The sequence below is a fragment of the Neltuma alba genome, unplaced genomic scaffold (genome assembly GCF_004799145.2).
Source record: "Neltuma alba isolate B1F8T4 unplaced genomic scaffold, ASM479914v2 tig00011700_pilon, whole genome shotgun sequence".
NCBI lineage: Eukaryota > Viridiplantae > Streptophyta > Magnoliopsida > Fabales > Fabaceae > Neltuma > Neltuma alba.
The window spans coordinates 92,080-111,146 of NW_021636337.1; the positions used below are offsets into that span (position 1 = coordinate 92,080).

General features: G+C 35.9%; 2 protein-coding genes across 2 annotated transcripts; one reads left to right on the plus strand and one right to left on the minus strand.

Annotated features, from left to right (window-relative positions):
- The first annotated feature begins 933 nt into the window (after nucleotides 1-933).
- LOC114716948 (auxin-responsive protein IAA32-like) lies at nucleotides 934-1,994 on the plus strand. Its single transcript, XM_028902029.1, has 4 exons — nucleotides 934-1,119; nucleotides 1,273-1,524; nucleotides 1,666-1,774; nucleotides 1,905-1,994. Exons 1-4 carry the CDS (start codon nucleotides 969-971, stop codon nucleotides 1,957-1,959), a joined length of 567 nt encoding a protein of 188 aa, XP_028757862.1. The 5' UTR covers nucleotides 934-968; the 3' UTR covers nucleotides 1,960-1,994.
- A 2,890-nt stretch (nucleotides 1,995-4,884) lies between these two features.
- On the minus strand, nucleotides 4,885-7,477 carry LOC114716945 (receptor protein kinase-like protein ZAR1). The gene is made up of 2 exons (XM_028902025.1): nucleotides 5,912-7,477; nucleotides 4,885-5,749 (listed from the first exon to the last, which is right to left on the minus strand). The coding sequence occupies exons 1-2, from the start codon at nucleotides 7,389-7,391 to the stop codon at nucleotides 5,091-5,093; spliced, it is 2,139 nt and encodes a 712-aa protein (XP_028757858.1). The 5' UTR covers nucleotides 7,392-7,477; the 3' UTR covers nucleotides 4,885-5,090.
- Nucleotides 7,478-19,067: the final 11,590 nt, after the last annotated feature.

The following is a 19,067-nucleotide window of genomic DNA, read 5'->3' on the forward strand; positions in this document are numbered from 1 at the left end:
ATGGATCGCATGATATCATGTGCTTTGTCAATAACCAAATTTTTGAATAAATTTTTAACTAAAAAAGTCTTACCCAATAACTTTATTGAGTGTTCTTCTCAATATTCTATTTAATATCCCTTGCTCAATATGCAAAGACACGCTAAGAGTAATTTAAAAACCTCAGATTCTCAGATGAATACAGTATATGTTATCCGAGCTGAACACATGATGTATTAATCAAGGAACAAGAAATTACATGAATGAATATGAAGTTTTAAGCAGTAAAAATATCATTTCTTGCAAGGTGGAATGGGTTGTGGGGATCAGATGAGGCCGTTGTTCCCTTGAAAAGTGGCATTCCAGTCATATGATGGTCACAGAAAAGACCTGTCCCTATATCTATATGCCTTCCTTTGAATTATTTTCTGATACTGTTTGCTGTTTTGGAGACACAATCCACTGAATCCCACAACAATAAGGAGATACAAACTTGAGGATTTCAAGTCTAAAGAAAACGTCAGAGGTAATGATTCTAAATTGATGCTTAATATCTTTTATCAAAATGTTCAATACTGAGATTATTAACTTTCAGATCATAACTAACGTTGAAGTGGGAAAATACACTTGCATGTATATAGTCAGCATTACGGAATATTAACACGAGTCTCAGGTTTTGTAGTGAAGTGAGGAAGCAGGATCCAGAACAACTTTTGTTAGGATCAACATGGCCATTTCATGTTGTTGAGGTGTTTTGTTTCTACCTTGTGTCCCATGTTGACAGTACCAGAAGATAAGCTTTGTGTAGTCAATGATTGATAATGGGGGGAAGCTTCATTGTCTTCCATGTGCTTTTTTAAATTTTTAGTTATACATATAATCAAAATTGATCCTATAAATAGATGAATTACATGAATGCAACTCATTACACCATCTCTGAAAGAGTCCGACATTCCTAAGCTTAGAAATTAGGAGTGCTCCACATCTCCATGGATTCAAACACTTCAAGCTTTCTTCTGAACTCTTCAACTTTTCACCCAGATTTCTATCAAGGCAAAGAGGATGATGAAGATGGCATGATTGATCTGGGACTTAGCCTCAGAACTGTCCAACCTGAAGCTTATCATTCATCTAGCAACTGTAAGCCTTTTAAAAATCCCTTGTTTATCTTCATTTCCATTCTTTTGCTGATGATTACTTATCTGACATTAGATCAACTTATCATTGATTTGCTGGTTAGTAGAATAAGAAGGTTTGAAACTAATAATGTGACACTGTTGTGAATATATTCAGTTTTAAGCTTGTGGAGATATGATGACGACCTTATGGATTGGCCACAGCCTAATCTCAACCTCAAGAGCTCAAGCACAATGCATTCTAAATCTGTTCCAGAAAACTTTGATGAAGAAATAGAAGGTGTCCAAAGCAATGATAGGTGGGCTTATGTTAAGGTCAACATGGATGGTGTTACAGTAGGCAGAAAAATCTGTGTCCTTGATCATGAAGGCTACCCAAGCCTTGCAAACCAGTTAGAAAACATGTTTGGTAAGCATAACCAGCAATTCTCATCTGAGAAAAGTCACAGAGATTCTTTAAGTGGGCTTGGTAGAAATTTTCTAGAAGATACCTATTCTTAATCTTTACTAATACTGTTGTTATTAACTTCTTGTACCAATTCATATTCAGGAAGCAAATCTGTTTCTGGTTTGAAACTGTTCCAATCTGAGTCAGAGTATTTACTGTTCTACAAAGACAGAGAAGATCATTGGAGAACCGTAGGTGATGTCCCATGGAAGTAAGTTTCCCCTTTCCTCTATCTTGTTTGAATAACCAAATTCTGCATTCTAAGATTATTTTCTGCTTTGAACTCTTTTTTCTAACAATTTTCTTTTCACTTCCTTGTTCTTCTGTCATTTCTGACACAGAGAATTTGTAGAAAGCGTGAAGAGGTTGAGGATCACGAGAAAGAATGCAGCCTAAATTTTCTGTCTTTCCTCATGTTTCCGCATTAAGTATCTGAGCTATCAAGTTAAATAATACAGACATTTTGAATGTTACTTAGCAGTTACAAGTTTTATTATTATTAATATTATAAAAGTAACAGTTTGCCAGGGTGTTCTACATTTAATAATGCATTGGTTAAATGGCTAGAATTTACTAACAAGGACTTTTCATATATGTAGTAGACAAATTGAAATCTAATGCTGGAAATCTCGGCCTATACCTAAGCCTATTTGTCCTTTCACTTGTCTACATGGCTTGTGGAAAGTGAAATCTTAGGGTGAGAATCTTTCATTAAGTCGGCTGTCCAAATAACACTTGATGGGCCCATTTCAACTAAAATGCACATGGGAAGTTCAGACAGTAAAGTAAGCCATTGGTGAAAAAACAACGAGAAGTGATGATTAATTTTTGTTTACTAGCTATATGACTCATTTCATTGCATTCTCTAGCTAACTTCCATTGGAGATAATAATTGTTTTCTGGGATTTTCAAATTCAATGTTAATATGGCAACAGGGGAAAAAAAAAAACTGTTCTAAATTGGTTTCACTTTTAAACAAGACAATGACATTTCTCCTTCCTTCCATTGGCCTTGATTAGAAAAATACACAAAAAAGGAGTAACAAACTTGTAAATCATCCTAAATAACCATAAAAAATAAGTTCACTTTTATTTGGGTAAAAAAAAAAAAAAAAGAAGGATCTTATAAAATCTTTACAATCAAAGAAAGCCTTATGATTCAAGAAATACTTACAGATTATTAACTGTTAACTGCAAGGTTCTCACATCAATAATACAATTCACCCCTCCCTCATGAGCAAAGAAAGGATCTAGTGGGGTGCATGCTACCCATACTTCCGACTTCTCCTAAAAGTAATTTTTTTAAAGTTTAAAATATTTTTCCCAATAGCAACAAGCATGCTAAACTTTGATACAAAGATTCGCCATAAATTGTTTAAAATATTTTTCCCAGTGGCAACAAGCATGCTAAGCTTTGATAGAAAGATTATGAAGTATGCCATTTATATGATTATATTTAAAAATTTTCTGATTTTTACATTTGTATATTGTTTATCCTTAATTTTAAATCTTGGTATCTTCTTATATTCATTCCTGGTCAATTCTTTCTTTCTAAACACGAAGGGGGGGGGTTTAGGAGTGAGATAGGAGCAAAAAATTAAAATGCTGAAGAAAAAGAGGTAGGATAGGAGTCAGGAAACAGAGATGAACAATTTAGCTTTTCATCTTAATAAAAGAAATAATGTCTGAGTTGTAGGTGATTTGATGGGAAGAGAGAGAAAATAAAGAGGTAAACTCCATCAGCCCAAGATTGATTTCTTCATGGTTTTAAATTATTCTTGGCCTCGACCACTTTAAATATAGCATTTGAGTAAATATTGTTTATTTTATAGGATTTGGGTAATTTTTTTTAACTATTTGTAGCATATAGGTAAATTTGCCATTAAAGTTACTTCTTAAATATTAGGGATCAATGTTTTAATTAAACAATTAAAATCATAAAGATTAGGTCACGGTCAAAATTTAGGGACTAAATTTTATTTGAGTCAAAATTGTAGAAACTAAATTGCACTTAATCAAAGTTTAAAGTTTATGAATTGAATTTTAAGTGAGTTAAAATTATATGATCAAATGTTTAATTTTTCCTAAACCCAATTAATTATAGTACAGGTTCTAGTGAAATGTGATCGACCCACGTGCTCAAGCTCTTATTTACTTGGAAGCAGAAGGACGAGAGGGCCTGAAAAGATATATGTTATTATTTATATCTTAGGTTTTGATGAGATGGAAAACAGAGACAGTTTCTAAAAAAGAACGAAACAACTGTGTCCCACTATTAAGAACATGTTATTTTTGAACATTGAAGCAACGTGACATGGATACGTGGTAGAACTACAAGTTCATAGATCATAGCTAATGACAGCCAGGAATTCTAGCTTAGGTTGTTGTTGGAGTCCATTTCTCCTAAATTTGCGCCACATGACTTGGCTGTCCCAAAGTCCAACCACTTCTTTAAATTAATAGAATGTGGGGTCTCCTCTTGTTGTCTGTAAAGTCTTTAATTAAGCTATCCTCCTCACTCATCAGTGTTTGGCGGTCAGGAAAAGGTCGGAAAATTTGGATTTCTCTTTCCTTTTTCTTTTGAAAATTCTCAAATAGTATGACTGATACAAAGGTTAATGCTAATAAAGAAGGGTGAAAGCCAAAAGACAAGAATGGCCTGCGCGGAATACATCATTCTTTGTCGATAATAAATGCTTTTAATGGTTCAAAGGAGGAAAAGTATACAGTCAAGAATCAACAGTTATACACAATTACCCGATTATTAAGATCACAGATTGAGAATTCAACCTTAAATTTATTTGACCACTTTGGAAAACACTCATTCCTTTATCTGTAAAGTAATGATTTATCAGAATCATCTCTCTCTTTTAATTTTGGTTCACAAAGGTTCAGAAGCTAAGGCATGTCCAAGCACCACTAAAGTAATGGTTCTCTTCTCTTTACCCAGAAAAAAAATGCAAGAATAATATAAAGCAAACATATTGCGCTCCAAGGCTAAAATAAAGCAACGCCAAGACATTCTCTTCTGTGATTTTATTTTCCTTCATTAAATAAAATACACGTAACCAAACAAGAAGGTAGAAAAATGCTCTCAGTATGCTCTACACATGGCACACCAACATAAACAATTAGATGCACATCTCACACATAGATAGGATGAACAAGCATAAGAAGTTTATAAAAACTCGTAAGTTTATTTTTATCATGTGAGATCAGCCGATACACTTAATTTTTTGAGTTTTTATAGGCTTCTTATAGCTATCTCAGTGAATGTTGTGTAAATACCAACTTCTCAACATGCAATGCAGTTCCTTTGTAATGGTAAATAACAATGAGACTCATCAGGTTGCATTGCCTCAAACAAAATGCTTCATCATTCTCTCAGCACTTCAATTACAAGGAGCTATGGTGAAACTCTGACAAAACTAAGTAACAAGCTTGAAACCATTAAGCATGACCAAACATAAAGCTGCACAAATGAACTGTATTCACAATTCATTCACAGATTATTATTCCTAGAATTTCTCAATCAGAAGAAGCGGACAACCTATCCAAAGCATCAAGAACATGCCTCATTGTCGGTCTCTTCTCGGGGCTGCTATGGACACAAGCCATTGCAATCTTCAAAACTGCAATAATCTCCTCTTCCTTATCTGCATCTTCAGGGAGATATGGGTCTATTACATCTGAGAGTGGCTTCTTATCCTCAATGCAGAACTGAATCCATTGGACAAGATCCATTTCTGAGTTTCCCACATGGACAATGGGCAACCTTCCTGTGATCATCTCTATCAAAATCACACCATATGAGTAAACATCCCATTTCTGTGATGGCTTCACCACCTTCAATGCTTCTGGAGCCTGATAGCCAGTTCCCAAAACATTAGCTGAGACTTCTGATGCAGAGAAGCTCTTCTGCCTTTCATGGGGTTTCTCAGCAGCGACACGATTGGATTGCAGAGTTGGAGACCCTCCAGCAATATTTGCAAGTCTTCCAAGTCCAAAATCAGAAATGTGGGGTTCCATGTTATGCCCAAGCAGTATGTTACTTGGTTTCAGGTCTCCGTGGACATATTTTTTGGGGCTAAACTCATGCAGGTAGACCAATCCTTTTGCAATTCCTTTCATGATTTTCAGCCGAAATGACCAAGAAAGTGGCGTGAATGCAACTATTCCAGCCTTCCCTGATGACATTGAATCAAACCAAAGAATCAAATTGTTAGATAGTATAATTATTCATGAATGCAACTGGTCGCAGTTCAAGCTTTTGAACTCGCCTGGTATTTGACATAAACAAAGAGCAGCAAGATTTAAAATAGAAAAGAGGAAGGAATCTATCAACTTACCGTGAATTGCTGTAGCAAGATTTCCATTGGGTATATAATCATAGATGAGAAGTTTCTCATCAACAGACCAATAATAAGCTCTAAGAGTAACAATGTTAGGATGCCTCAATCTTCCTATTGCTTCCACTTCTGTCTGGAATTCTTTAAACCTTTGAGAACCACCTTCACCTAATCTTCTCACAGCTAAGGTAAGCCCATCTTCGAGCACTACCTTGTAGACAATGCCTATTCCACTCTTCCCCAAAACAAAAGCTGAAGCCTTGAGAAGCTCATCCAAATCAAATGCCACTTGACCATCTAACGGGACAAGATCATATTGCTCAACATTCTCTGATAAGGTCTCAGATTCATCCTTTCTGAAGCAAAAACACTCTTTCCTCCTTCCTTTCTCTCCCTTCTCAAAACCAGCTTCATCTTCATTATCCAGATTAAACCCACAGACCCTTGAGTAGCAGTAAGAGAACAACAGACCCAAGAGGCAAATTCCAACTATATCACCCACAACAATGCCTACAATAGCACCCTTACTCCACCCTTTGGTTTTCTCATTCCTCACATAAGGATTACCAGAAGACCCAGGTGGGTAGTTATCTGGCAGAAATGGGAACGAGGAAGGCGAGCTAGCACCAGGAGTTTCTGAAGAACAAGGGTTCTTCAACGGAGGTCCGCAGAGACCAGAGTTGCCTATAAAAGCTGTTGGTCCTCTGTTCATCAAAGCACCATTTTGTGGTATCGGACCACTCAAATTGTTGAAAGTAAGATCAATATAGACCTTCTCAGGCAAATTACCAAGGCTGGGTGGGATTGAGCCAGAAAAACTATTATGAGATAAATCTACAGTTCCTTGTAGACGAGATAGATTCCCCATATCACTAGGAATTGAGCCGTTGAAGTGATTGAAAGCAAGGTCAAGCTTTTCCAGAGAGAACAAATCAGTACCAAATCGATCCGGAAGAGAACCGGTGAAATTGTTGTGATTCAGAACAAGGGACCTGAGTCTCTTGCATTGGACAATTGTAGCAGGTAAAGACCCATTGAAGAAATTTTGTGATAAATCTAAGGTTTGAAGGTACCTGAGCTTCCCAATCTCTTGTGGAACAGGCCCAGAAAAGGAATTGCCGTAAAGGACTAAACTTTGCAGTCCCTGTGCTGCGAATAGCTCAGGAGGCAACTTCCCAAAGAGCTTATTGTTCCTGAAATTCACATGGCGAAGCTGAGAAAGAGACCCCAGAGAAGAAGGAAGCGAGCCGTAAAGCTTCCCCTTTGGAATGCTGAGAGAAATGACACTCTGTTCCTTGCATGTAACCCCATTCCACGAACAGGGGTTTTCATCAGAAGAATTCCAGTTACTCATAGACCCTTCTGGGTCAGTGATGGACTGCTTAAGAGCCAAAAGCACAGAGCCTTCGGCATTTAGAGAAGTCACAGTCGAAAAACGATTACAGAGAAGGAGAAGAAACAATGAGACCAAAGGAAGCATCTCCAATTAAGTGACCGTTGGAGGAGCTAATCCAGAATACTGAAGGAAGACGAAGATGGAAGAACAGTGAAGATTCCCCTTTATTTCCGCAGCAGAAAACTAAGTGAAAGCAAAAGGAGTTAGAAGAAGTGAGAGAAAGGGATAATGAAAGCGTAACAAGACAGGACGGGGAAGAAATAAAAGTGTTGAAGGGGGAAAAAGTTAAGCTTACCGAGACGAGTCCTCGGGTGAATACATTTATTTTCATCATATTAGACAAATGAAAGAGGCAAAAAAGGTTGGTGAGCGTGAGGGCGACGATAAACTGAGACCCGTACTCAAGTATCTGACTGGAAAACTCGCGATAATTTGGGAGTGGTCCATAGTCCAGAGAAGAAGGCTCAGTACAGGCAGGCTCTTGATAAGGGAAAGACGCTTCTTCTCTTTTCTCTAACCAAAAGAATAAGCAATAAAAAATAAACAATAACTATAGAATATAATATTCCTCTTGCTGTTTATTTGCATAGTAATTTTAATTTAATTTATTAATATAAGTATCGCAAGTTGTGGTGAACATTTTATTATTCGATATACTTTCGCAGCAAATAATCTTTTTGAAATTTGCACCCGGAAAGAAAGTATTATTAATAATATATTGATAAAAGTGCATTTTTAGTTATTTAATTTCATACAAAATTCTTTTTCTTTAACTTCATAAAGCTTCTTCTACGGGATCTAATTCTAATATCTTTACATGAATTTGAAAAAAATCTATATTTAAATTTTAAATATTGAGAAAATATTTACAAGTACTAATGTATTGAATAATTAAAAAAACAATGATCAGTACAAAAAAACCGTCGTGTTAGATTAACGGTATTAATATTAGAAAAATGAAAAAAATACTTTATAAAATTAAAGAAGTAAACTAAAATATTTTTTTCTAATATGTGTGATCTGGATTTATTGTTTTTTTTATTTTGAGAACATACGTGTCAACCAAATATTTTATTTTTTAAATCAAAATATCTAATATAAGATGGTGAAAATTGTTTCAACTATTTATCATCGTTTTTTCCAACATATTTATTATCATTTTGCAATGAAAATTAATTAATTAAAATTGTGTCTGTCTGTCTGTCTGATCTGTGGAGATTATTGCCCCAAAGTGAACAGTGATGATTGTAAGCTTTTGCCTCTGAACCGTTAGGGAGACATAATCATAATTATGTCCTCTTTTTGCTCTCCATTTTTTAATCACCATTCTCCACATCTGGTCCTAATTATCAGTTTATTAAATAAATCTCAACCTGATTGAGAATAAATAATTAAAATTCCCCAACCCAACTATTTCATCATATTGCCAAAATTAGTACAAACTCACACCACAACATCCTTTTATGTCTGTGAGGCTGGGCTTAATTAATTACTTTTGTACATGTTTACTATTTTTAAACAATTACTAGACATGATAACATTTTTTTAGACCAGCCATAACATTTAAATATATGCTTCCTCTCATTTGAAAATGTAAGAACTAGTTAGAAAATTTACGTTGATTATAAATATAAGGGTTTCATCCAATTTGTTTCTAAAATTTATAATTTATTTTCAAATTATGCCAATTAGTCGCACATGTCAAGAGAATTTTTATAAAGAAATGATTCTAATACAGGTGATTAAACAGGTTATTTAAGAAAAATCAAAGACATATTTATTATAAATGATTAATTTAACTAATTTTTAATGTATGTAAATTAGTTATTAAGTGGTAGATAACTAATTTATAAGCCAAGAACCACTTGATTTAATAGCACCCCATACCTAAGTGGATGTGTGAAGTGTCGATGTGTAGGGTCTTCTTTCAAAAAAGAAAAAGATAACTAATTTATAAAAATTAAAAAATTAGTTATTTATTTATAATAAATATGTGTTGATTTCTTTTTCAAATACCTCATTCATTTACATTAGAAACTTGTTTTCATTGATTAAAACTAACCTCATTATATGCCATCAATATTGTTGTTTGGGAAACTAAATTTAAATTTGTGAAGCAAAATCAACTTATTTGGAATCAAAATAAATTTCTCAACTAATTTTTATATTTTAAACATAGGAGTAGAACATAAAAATAATAACTTTTGTAGACTGATGGCAGATAAATAAAATAAGAATTAAAGTTTTATATTTAGAATAAATTAGAGAACATTGTTATGATAAAAAGCCATGTAAAGCGGTTTTTCAGGAAAAAAGAAATGCAGATAAATAACGAAGAAATAGATAATAAATAGGGAAAAAGACAGCAAAATACCCTTAAAATTACTAAATAACAAATTAGGATAGGTAAATTTTAAAATCCCAATTCAGATCTCAGGTACCATTTTAGAATTTTCAAATCTTGTAAAACGACAACATTGTCCTTACTGTCGGTGACTACTTCCATATAACTATTGACTACTCTGTTTTAACTATTGACAACTTTTGTTTTCAAAGTTCCGATGAATATTTTTATATAGCTATTGATTACACAAGAGAAGTAAATCACATTATTCGAGTAGTCAATAGCTTAGCAAGAGTAGTCATCAGAATTTAAAAATAAATGTAGTCAATAGTTAAAAAAGAGTGGTCAATACATAAGAAAAAGTAGTCACTAAAACTCCCCTAACCAATCACCGGAGTTCTAGTAACGTGTTATCAGAGTTTAAAAATAAATCTAGTCAATAGCTAAAAAAGAGTGGTCAATATATAAAAAAGAGTAGTCATCGAAACTTCGGTAACTGGTCACCGGAGCTTCAGTGGTTGGTCGCCGGCAGGGTCGCCAATGTCGGAGCTCCGGAGGCCGGAATTGCTGATGTGGCAGTATTTAAAAAAAAGTCAAAAAAAAGTAAAGGGCATTTGTGTAATTTTACAAGATTTGAAAATTCCAAAATAGTAGTTGAGGTCTGAATTGGGATTTTAAAATTTACCTACCCTCTTTTGTCATTTAGTAATTTTGAAGGTATTTTAGTGTCTTTTTCCCTAATCAATATAAGAGAAAATTAATCTTTTAGTTCTCTAACTTTCAACTCATTTTTAACTCAATCTTCCAATTATGATTCAACACGACTCAATCTCTAAACTTTCAACTCGGTTATAACTTAATTCCTCAACTTTTCATATTTAATAATTTGATCCTTTTTCATATATAAATTATGTTGAGTCATCAGTTAATTACCTGACGTGGCAAAAATAATTATTTAAAAGTTATAAAAATGGCAATTAGAGCTTCCAACATGGAAAAAAAAAATGCATTAGCTTTCTTCTCCAACAACTCCGGTGAGGCCACGCTGGCGAAATTAAAAAAAGCATCAGCAACTGGATCAAGTATGAGAATGAAGGAGAATGCGGTGTATGCGCTCTTGAATCTGGCGATGTGTGGAGGAGACAAGGTTGCGGCGGACGTGAGAGAGAAAGCCGAGAGGGCAACGGATGGGTTCGCCCACATGGCGGAGAACGGCAGCACCAAGGGGAAGAGCAAGGCGGTGACGTTATTGACGGTATTGTTTGATGGATTTGGAAGCAATGAGAATGGATTGAGGGATCAAACTTCATGAAATTAATTGAAATTTTGACCTGATTTTGCTGTATTTGATAGTATCTTAGTCCGATTCTTCTGCCTTCTTGTTTTCCTCCCTCTTCTTGCTTTTTTTAATTTCGCAGGCGTGGCCTCACCGGAGTGGTTGAAGAAGAAAGCTAATGCTTTTTTTTATCCCCATGTTGAAGCTCTAATTGTCATTTTTAATACTTTTAAATAATTATTTTTGGCATATCGGATAATTAATTGATGACTCAACATAATTTATATATAAAAAAAGATTAAAGTATTAAACGTGAGAAATTGAGGAATTGAGTTATAACCAAATTAAAAATTTAAGAATTGAGTCGCGTCAAGTCATAATTAGATGATTGAGTTGAAAATAAATTAAAAGTTAAAGAATTAAAAAATTAATTTTTTCTAAATATAAAATACATTATTTTAAGATGGGATGTCGACGTTGGGAAATCGTAAATATCACGAAACGAGAATAAAAGGGCGCGATAAATTGGGACGGGAAGTGTGAGGGTAAAGGTGCGTGATCAGCCGTTTGAGAGGCACCCACACCCACCCACAAAAGAAGAGCCCGTGGGGCGTACGTAGGAAATAGTATATTTGGATGGGCCTACATGTAAATTTGAGAAAGTGTAGGCCTAGGTGTTCTCTTTTCCTACGTGGTCCAGCTTGGAACAATCTCTCTCTCTCTCTTTCGCGTGCTCGTCTTTTCATCTTCCTTTTTTAATTCTACCTTTTTGCTTTTTAGAGTATACAGTTTCTCTTGCTTTGTTAATTTGATTTTTAGTTTATTAATTTTTACTGGTCACGGTAAGAGCCACACAATATTATAAAGCTTTTTTTACTTTATAAATAAGATCTTATGAAACCAAAAAAATGAGCTCTAGCAGAAGAAGCTAGTTCCTGACAACATGATAAACTAAAATTTGAATTTCTTTTGAGAGAGGTGCCCACATTTAGTACCCAACAGTGTTTTGAATATGATTGTCTCTAATAAAAAAATACCTATACTTTAGCCAAAAAAAAAGCCCCATAATTAAAACTGGATATAGTATTTAAAAAGAAATATTGAGAGGTTTCAAAAAAAATTTAATTATTAAATGACAAGTGACCAACCTAAATTTATTGTCATTTCTTATTTTGAAATTTGTCATTACTTACTCTTTATTTGTCAATAAATTTTAAGGTAATTGAATTTTTTTGTTAAAAGCTGATTATAATTTTCCATATTATCTGAGGTCATTTACAACTTTTTTGATAATAAGTTCCTTTTTAGAATTTTTTTATTCATTAATTTATCTATTCTTTAATCTATCTTGTATGTAAATTAGTTTATTTGAAGTAATTTTATGCTATGTAAGATAATTATACGAAAAAAGTTTTGTATAGTGAAACGTAAAAAAAATTTGATTGATTATAGGATTTTTCAAACACCGCTATGTAATATATATATATATAATAATTATTAATTATACGAAGAAATAATATATATACTACCTCAAATTTCATGCTATGTAAGATAATTATATGGAAAAAGTTTTGTATGGTGAAACGTAAAAACAAAAAAATTTTTAATAGATTATAGTATGTTCTAAACACCCCTATGTAATATGTATGATAATTATTAATTATTAATTATATGAACAAATAATATATATACTACCTCATATCTTAAATATAAAAACTAGGTAACTAATTTGTGAATGTTAAAAAAATTAGTTAAATAATTTGTTTATTTTGATTTATTTGTAATAAACAGATGTTATTTTTTTTAAAATATCTTTATTAATGATGTGCATTTGAATTACTCATTAACACGTGTAAATGTCATAAAGATTTTTTTTGTCAAACAATTACTATATGAGTTACTTGATGGCAAAATGAATAAATATTTGAGATAAAATAAATTAAAATATTATATTTATTACTAAATTGAATTTTCAACTAACACAGGCGGACGCGCATATATATATATATATATATATATATATTAAGGACCGGAGGTAATCGTATTTATACCCAAAAAATGGTTAACTAAATTTTTTAAGAAAGTAGTGTTGAAGTTAAGTGGGATCCTCAAGTAAAGACAAGCAATGTCTACATTTTTTTCCCCCTTTTATAATAGAAGAGAACACCATACGCAATGTCTACGTGACCGCTATTTCTAGAAGTGCGATCTACCTCCAGAATACTAGCAAGCTCCTCAGGAGCTGATACAATGCCATGAAGACCTGTTCCTGCTGCAAGGCCCTTCTTTGCGAGGAAGTCTGCTGCTTTGTTTGCCTCCTGATGCACATGAGTTACTCGAAATTCCCAGTCACTCTCTAGAAGCAGCTGGATTGCATGGAGAACATAATAATCAGCTTGTAGCTCATCCGGCTCACCCTTGATCAGCTCAATAGCAGTGCTTGCGTCAGACTCCAGTATAACTGTGAGGTATCCACCGTCCCAGGCAATAGCAGTGCTTGCACAAAGCTCAGCACGTAACGCATCACCATCATCAAGGGCGTAGATAAAACCTTGCATGAAGTTCCCAGCTTTATCACGTGACAGACCCCCGCAAGCACATGCGCGGTTAACAGCAGAAAATGCTTCGTCAACGTTTAGTTTAATCCGACCTTGGCTTGGCGGGTGCCATCCATTTTCCTTCGGGCGTCTGATGTTTGGCAGTGTGGCTCCAGAGAGTTGTCTATGAACCTGTCTAATGCTATGTAAGATAGCAGTGGTACTAGAAATAATGGCTTCATTAGTTATCTCCTTCCCTTCAAAAATGAAGAGATTTCGACGCTGCCAAAGCCACCAACAAATGATAGCAAATGTCGCACTCCATTCATCACCATTAATGTTCTTGGATGTAATATTCCAAATGAACCAGTCATTAACACTCAAATGACAGAACTGCCTCCACAAGGAAGGACGAATTAATTTTTACCATAGCAGCTTGGTGTCAGCGCAGTCACGTAAGACGTAAATCAATTCTTCTGGACCTCGATTGCAGCAACAGCACAAGCATCATCAGTAAGCCCTCGCTTGTGTCGTAATGCATTAGTCAATAAACTCTTGTGTGAAGCCACATTGTTGTTCTATACCCTTGGGAACACGCAACCTCCAAATCCTTTCCCATAACATATCTGAAGGCTTATTAGCGTGAGACAAGTGTTCATACACCGATTTGACAGTGAATTGCCCACTCCGATCATATTTCCATTTAGCGTTTGTTCCATTGCAACAACCTCAATTCCATCTTTTACATGCTGCCACGTTTTCTTAATACCCAGCCAAACATTGGACCCACTCCTTTCTTTGTCAATAGTTGGAAGCAAGTCATTCCCACATCGGTACTGTTTTTGTATCACTTTAACCCAGAAATCATCACGGCGTTTCACAAGCTTCCACCCAATCTTCATGAGGTGAGCTTGATTTTGACATTTAGCGTGCCATAAGCCAAGCCCCCCCTTCGTCTTGGGTGTGCATGCAGTGTCCCATGCGACAATCGATATCTTCCTTTATTGTTCCGTAGATCCCCACAGGAACCCTCTATTGAGTTTATCAAGAGTATCACAAGATGGCATTGGAAGAAGAGTAGTTTGCATGGCATAACTTGGGATAGCAGATGTTACCGAGTTAGTTAACGTAGTCCTCCCAGCAAGAGATACGGAATTAATCTTCCATTTATCTAGTCTATGTTTCACCTTATCCACAGTCGCTTTGAGAATATCTTGGCTCACCCTTGTGTGATGAAGAGGGATGCCCAGGTACTTGCCCAAGTCCGACACTTGAGTGAAGCCCATATGAGAGCTAATCTCCGATCACCTAGTGCGGTTAATATTAGATGAGAAAAAGATACGGGTTTTAAAGTAATTAACCTTTAATCCAGAGCAATGACAAAAGGTATCCAGACACTGTTTAATTATATCAGCTTGTAGAAGAGATGCTTTGACGAACAAGATGATGTCATCGACAAAGAAAAGATGAGAAATGGGAGGACCATTTTTTGTCAAACAAATCGGCTTCCATTCATTCTTCTACACTTGCTCTTAAATGAGATGAGCAAGCGTTTCCATACAAATCATGAACAAATAAGGGGGGATCAAAAGAATCAGCTTTATTACCATTCCATAACAGTTGTAGGCTCGCTAAGCTAATGCAGTTTTCAATAATGTTAATGAAGTGAGAGGGGAGGTTCAACTCCTTCAAACATTGTAGTAGGAAACACCAATTAACTCTATCGTAGGCCTTCTCGAAATCAATTTTAATGGCTATGTAAGCCCTTTTGCCACCTAAGGTGTGCATAGAGTGAATAACTTCTTATGCTACAATGATATTATCAGAGCCATGTCGGCCGGGAACAAAGCCATATTGGTTTGGGGAGATAATCTGAGGTAAAAATATCTTCATTCTATTAGCTAGAAGCTTTGTCACAACTTTATAGACCACATTACAAAGACTTATAAGTTTCAAGTCTTTAAATGATTTAGGAGGATCCTTTTTAGGGATTAAAACAATCAACATTCTATTTTCTTCTTTCACTTCCTTCAGGTTGGCAAAAATGTGTTTCATGTACTTAACCGAAGAATTCCAATAATACCCCATTGAGATTGGTAAAAAAGAGCATTGAAACCAACTGAACCCGGAGATTTAAGAGCGTCGATGCTGAAGAGTGCTTCTTTAATTTCAATAGCATCAACATTTCGGCTGTAAATCTGCAAGTTTGCCTTATCAATCAAGGGATAAGAAGTCTCCGTTATAAGATCAGCACGAGAGTGTACTTCCTCTATGAATAGTGATGCAAAGAAACTAGTAGCCTCTCGTTCGATTATATCTATATCATAGCACCAGTCACCTCCTTCTAGCCAGATGGCATCCACCCTATTAGCTTTGCGACAGCCATTTGCTTGTGAGTGAAAAAGTTGTGTGTTTTCTGTCACCATACACAAACCAATCCACATGAGCTTTCTGTGCCTATAGAAGAGACTCTTGCATGATAACCTCTAATTCTTTTCATAATTGAGCTTGGAGATCTTCATAGTATTCGATATTCCTTCCTCTCCCCAGAGCTTTATTGACTCCATCCATGCAACGCAATAATTTCTTCTTGTGACCCTCTATATAGCCGAATACTTGCTTGTTACACATGCTGCAAGCTTCCAAAAATTGAGTAATATTATGTTTCCACTCAACATCGGTATTCCAGTTATCCTGAACAAAGTGTTGGAAGTCATGCGCAGCACCCAAGATACAATAAAGCGGAATGGCCTATTAGGATGCTCGGTGGTGAAATCAAGTTGCAATAAGAGAGGATGATGGTTTGACATGTAAAATGGTAAATGAGAAACACGTGCATTTGGGAAAAGGCTACATCACTTGTCATTCGCTAAGGCTCGATCTAGTCGAGCTTCTGTACTACCTCATTTCCAAGTGAAAAAAGTATCTACACAGTTAAGATCCGATATCCCCTGACTCCTCATACCAATTGCATACCTACACAGTTAAGATCTAATATCCCCTGACTCCCCATACCAACTACAGAAGTCCCTGTCAATGGAAGCACCATTAGTGGCCATAGTTCATCTGTCGAAATTAAAAAGAGTCATGTTGAAATCTCCCCCTAAAATCCAAGGTCCATGAATGTTACGCTCAAGCCGTAGCTCGTACCGTAAAGCACGTCTCGGCACCAGATGCGAATTAGCATATATGACAATCATTAACTAGTGATCACAACAGGGATTCTCAATAGATAGGTGTAAATAATGTCTATGCTTTTCCAATACTTCTACCTTACAAACACCTGAATTCCATAAGCACCAAATATCACCACTATAGCCTTCAGCTTCAATGAAAGTGTAGTCTTGGAACACAAGTCTACCTATCCTTTTTTCCATTTTCTGTTTATCCAATCAAGTCTCAATTAATGCTAGAAAGCATAAGCAAAAATGTTTTTTCGATTCTTGTATCAGGCTAGAAAATGACTTCGCGCCTGTACCCCTCAAATTCATGTCATGTAATTCATAGGGAAACAATTGTTTGAGTTGGTGAAGCTTCAATGTCCCTCCCCTGCACAATATTCGTCCTGCTACCCATATCACTAACCTGTATCAACATCTCTAGTGGCACAATCATCCTTACATCCTCACTAGTTGACGACGCCACTTAGGTTTGCTTAGATTGGGTAGTGTTATGTAAATTCTCATCTGACCCATTAGCGCATTGCTTCTTGCAAACTATCATGTTTTGGCCCTCTATGGCAGATGGCCCATCTTGCAATGAGATAAAAGGGTTGTAGACCTCTATTAGGCTTTCATTGAGATTAATATTCGCTTTGAGTTTGTATTTGGACTTGTCAGGAATGTTCTCCTTGCCCTTGACTTTCATTTTTTGTACAATTTTCCTTTTAGATCCCAGCACCATGGTCCAATGCTGGAATTATTATTTAATTTCTTTCTAAAATCATGACTTTTGATTGCAAATCCTGACAATTTTTTCACTTTTATCCTTCTAAACACCAATTGGCCTATACACCTTCTTCCTTTCATGCTTGCCGTTGACTCAAGATTGATTCTTTTGGGTCCTTCCATTCCCAAATCCCTTCTTATCCATTTCATGAACTCCATTATTTATTCCCTTCAAATCCGTCCCGTGATTCTTTCCATTAGATCCCTGCATATTCGGTCGAGTTGAACTCCTACTGAAGTCTCGACGAATCAACATTTGCAGGCCCAAGTGGATATCTAGTACCTCCGTCGTCAGTTTCACCACCCGGCGACTGCTCATGATTATCCCTGATTTTCTCCTTTTGGCTTGCACTCTGAATCTCAAGATATTCTGGCGTGGCCATCGTCTTGGTACTCTTCACAGTTTGAGGACAAGCATGTTATTCATGGTCGTATTTCCCGCACTAAAAGCATACTTGGTGTAACCCTTCATATACAAACTGCCAATCCTCTCCAAAGCTATGAACGCCAACAATAGAGGTTGCTGTAGGTCGATTTCAACACAAATGCGAGCAAATTCTCCTTTATCATATATCAAGGTTGAATGATCCACTTTGATAGTTTTGCCAATCATATCCCCAATAATACCCAATGATTCAAAGTTATAAAACTCTAGTGGAAGGTTCGGAATACGCACCCAAGCAGCTATCTTCTGTTGAGTGTCTGCCTTCTTAGGGTTAAAGTTTAGCTACCATCGTTGAACCAACAAATAGTGATCATCAATCATCCACGACCCTTTTTGAAAAGCATAGTCCCGATCCTCTCTAGTAGTGAAAGACACAACAAAATAATCATTACTTAGAGGAGTAACCTTTATGGGATCTTTTGGTTTCCACATCCTTCTAACCCTATCTATGAGAACATTCTTCAAGACGTGCGCCCCTAAGAGTTTGATGATCAGTGAGTTCATCTTGGGTTGGCACCACACTGTGTATTGCTCCACAGTCACCTTCAATATGGGATACCTTGGTTTAATAGTTGTACCTTCTGTTTTCACTCTATCAGCCAAATCCGTATCAACCACTCACCCATCCTCTGTCTGTTGGTTCTTCTTGATGAAAAAAGACCTCCATCCATTTACTATATCTTCATTTTCATCATGCTTCACCAAGAAACCAGCACACCCTAAAGAGAGAAGTTTCTCTCTATATGAGAGCGACAGCACCCTCTGATTGATAACCGGTTGTGGTGTCTCCTTCACACCCTCCAACTTTTTCACACCTCCAATCCTAGACCCAAAAATGAAGTCCATTGGTGAATTCGCCATCCCCGCTTCCTTCTCTCCTTCCCTTCCCCCTCCCTAATTGCTATCTCTGACACCCCTCCTCCGTCTCCATCGCTTTCTCCTTGGTCGCCCACTCCACTCATGACCGCTTCTCTACAAGTGGAATAAAGAAAGGGAAGTAAATATGCCCAAGAATTCCATAGGGAAAAGGCCCTGGTGGACAGGCAACTGAAAGAGGAAGCAAAAAACAACACAGACAAAGTAAAGGAAGTAGAGAACCAGGAGTAACCATACTAAATTTCATACTTTTTGGCAGCCAAGGTATGCGGATTCTCATGACACAAATGATCTCCTTGGCTAATCCTTTGTGTTATTAATGGTTGAATGAATCT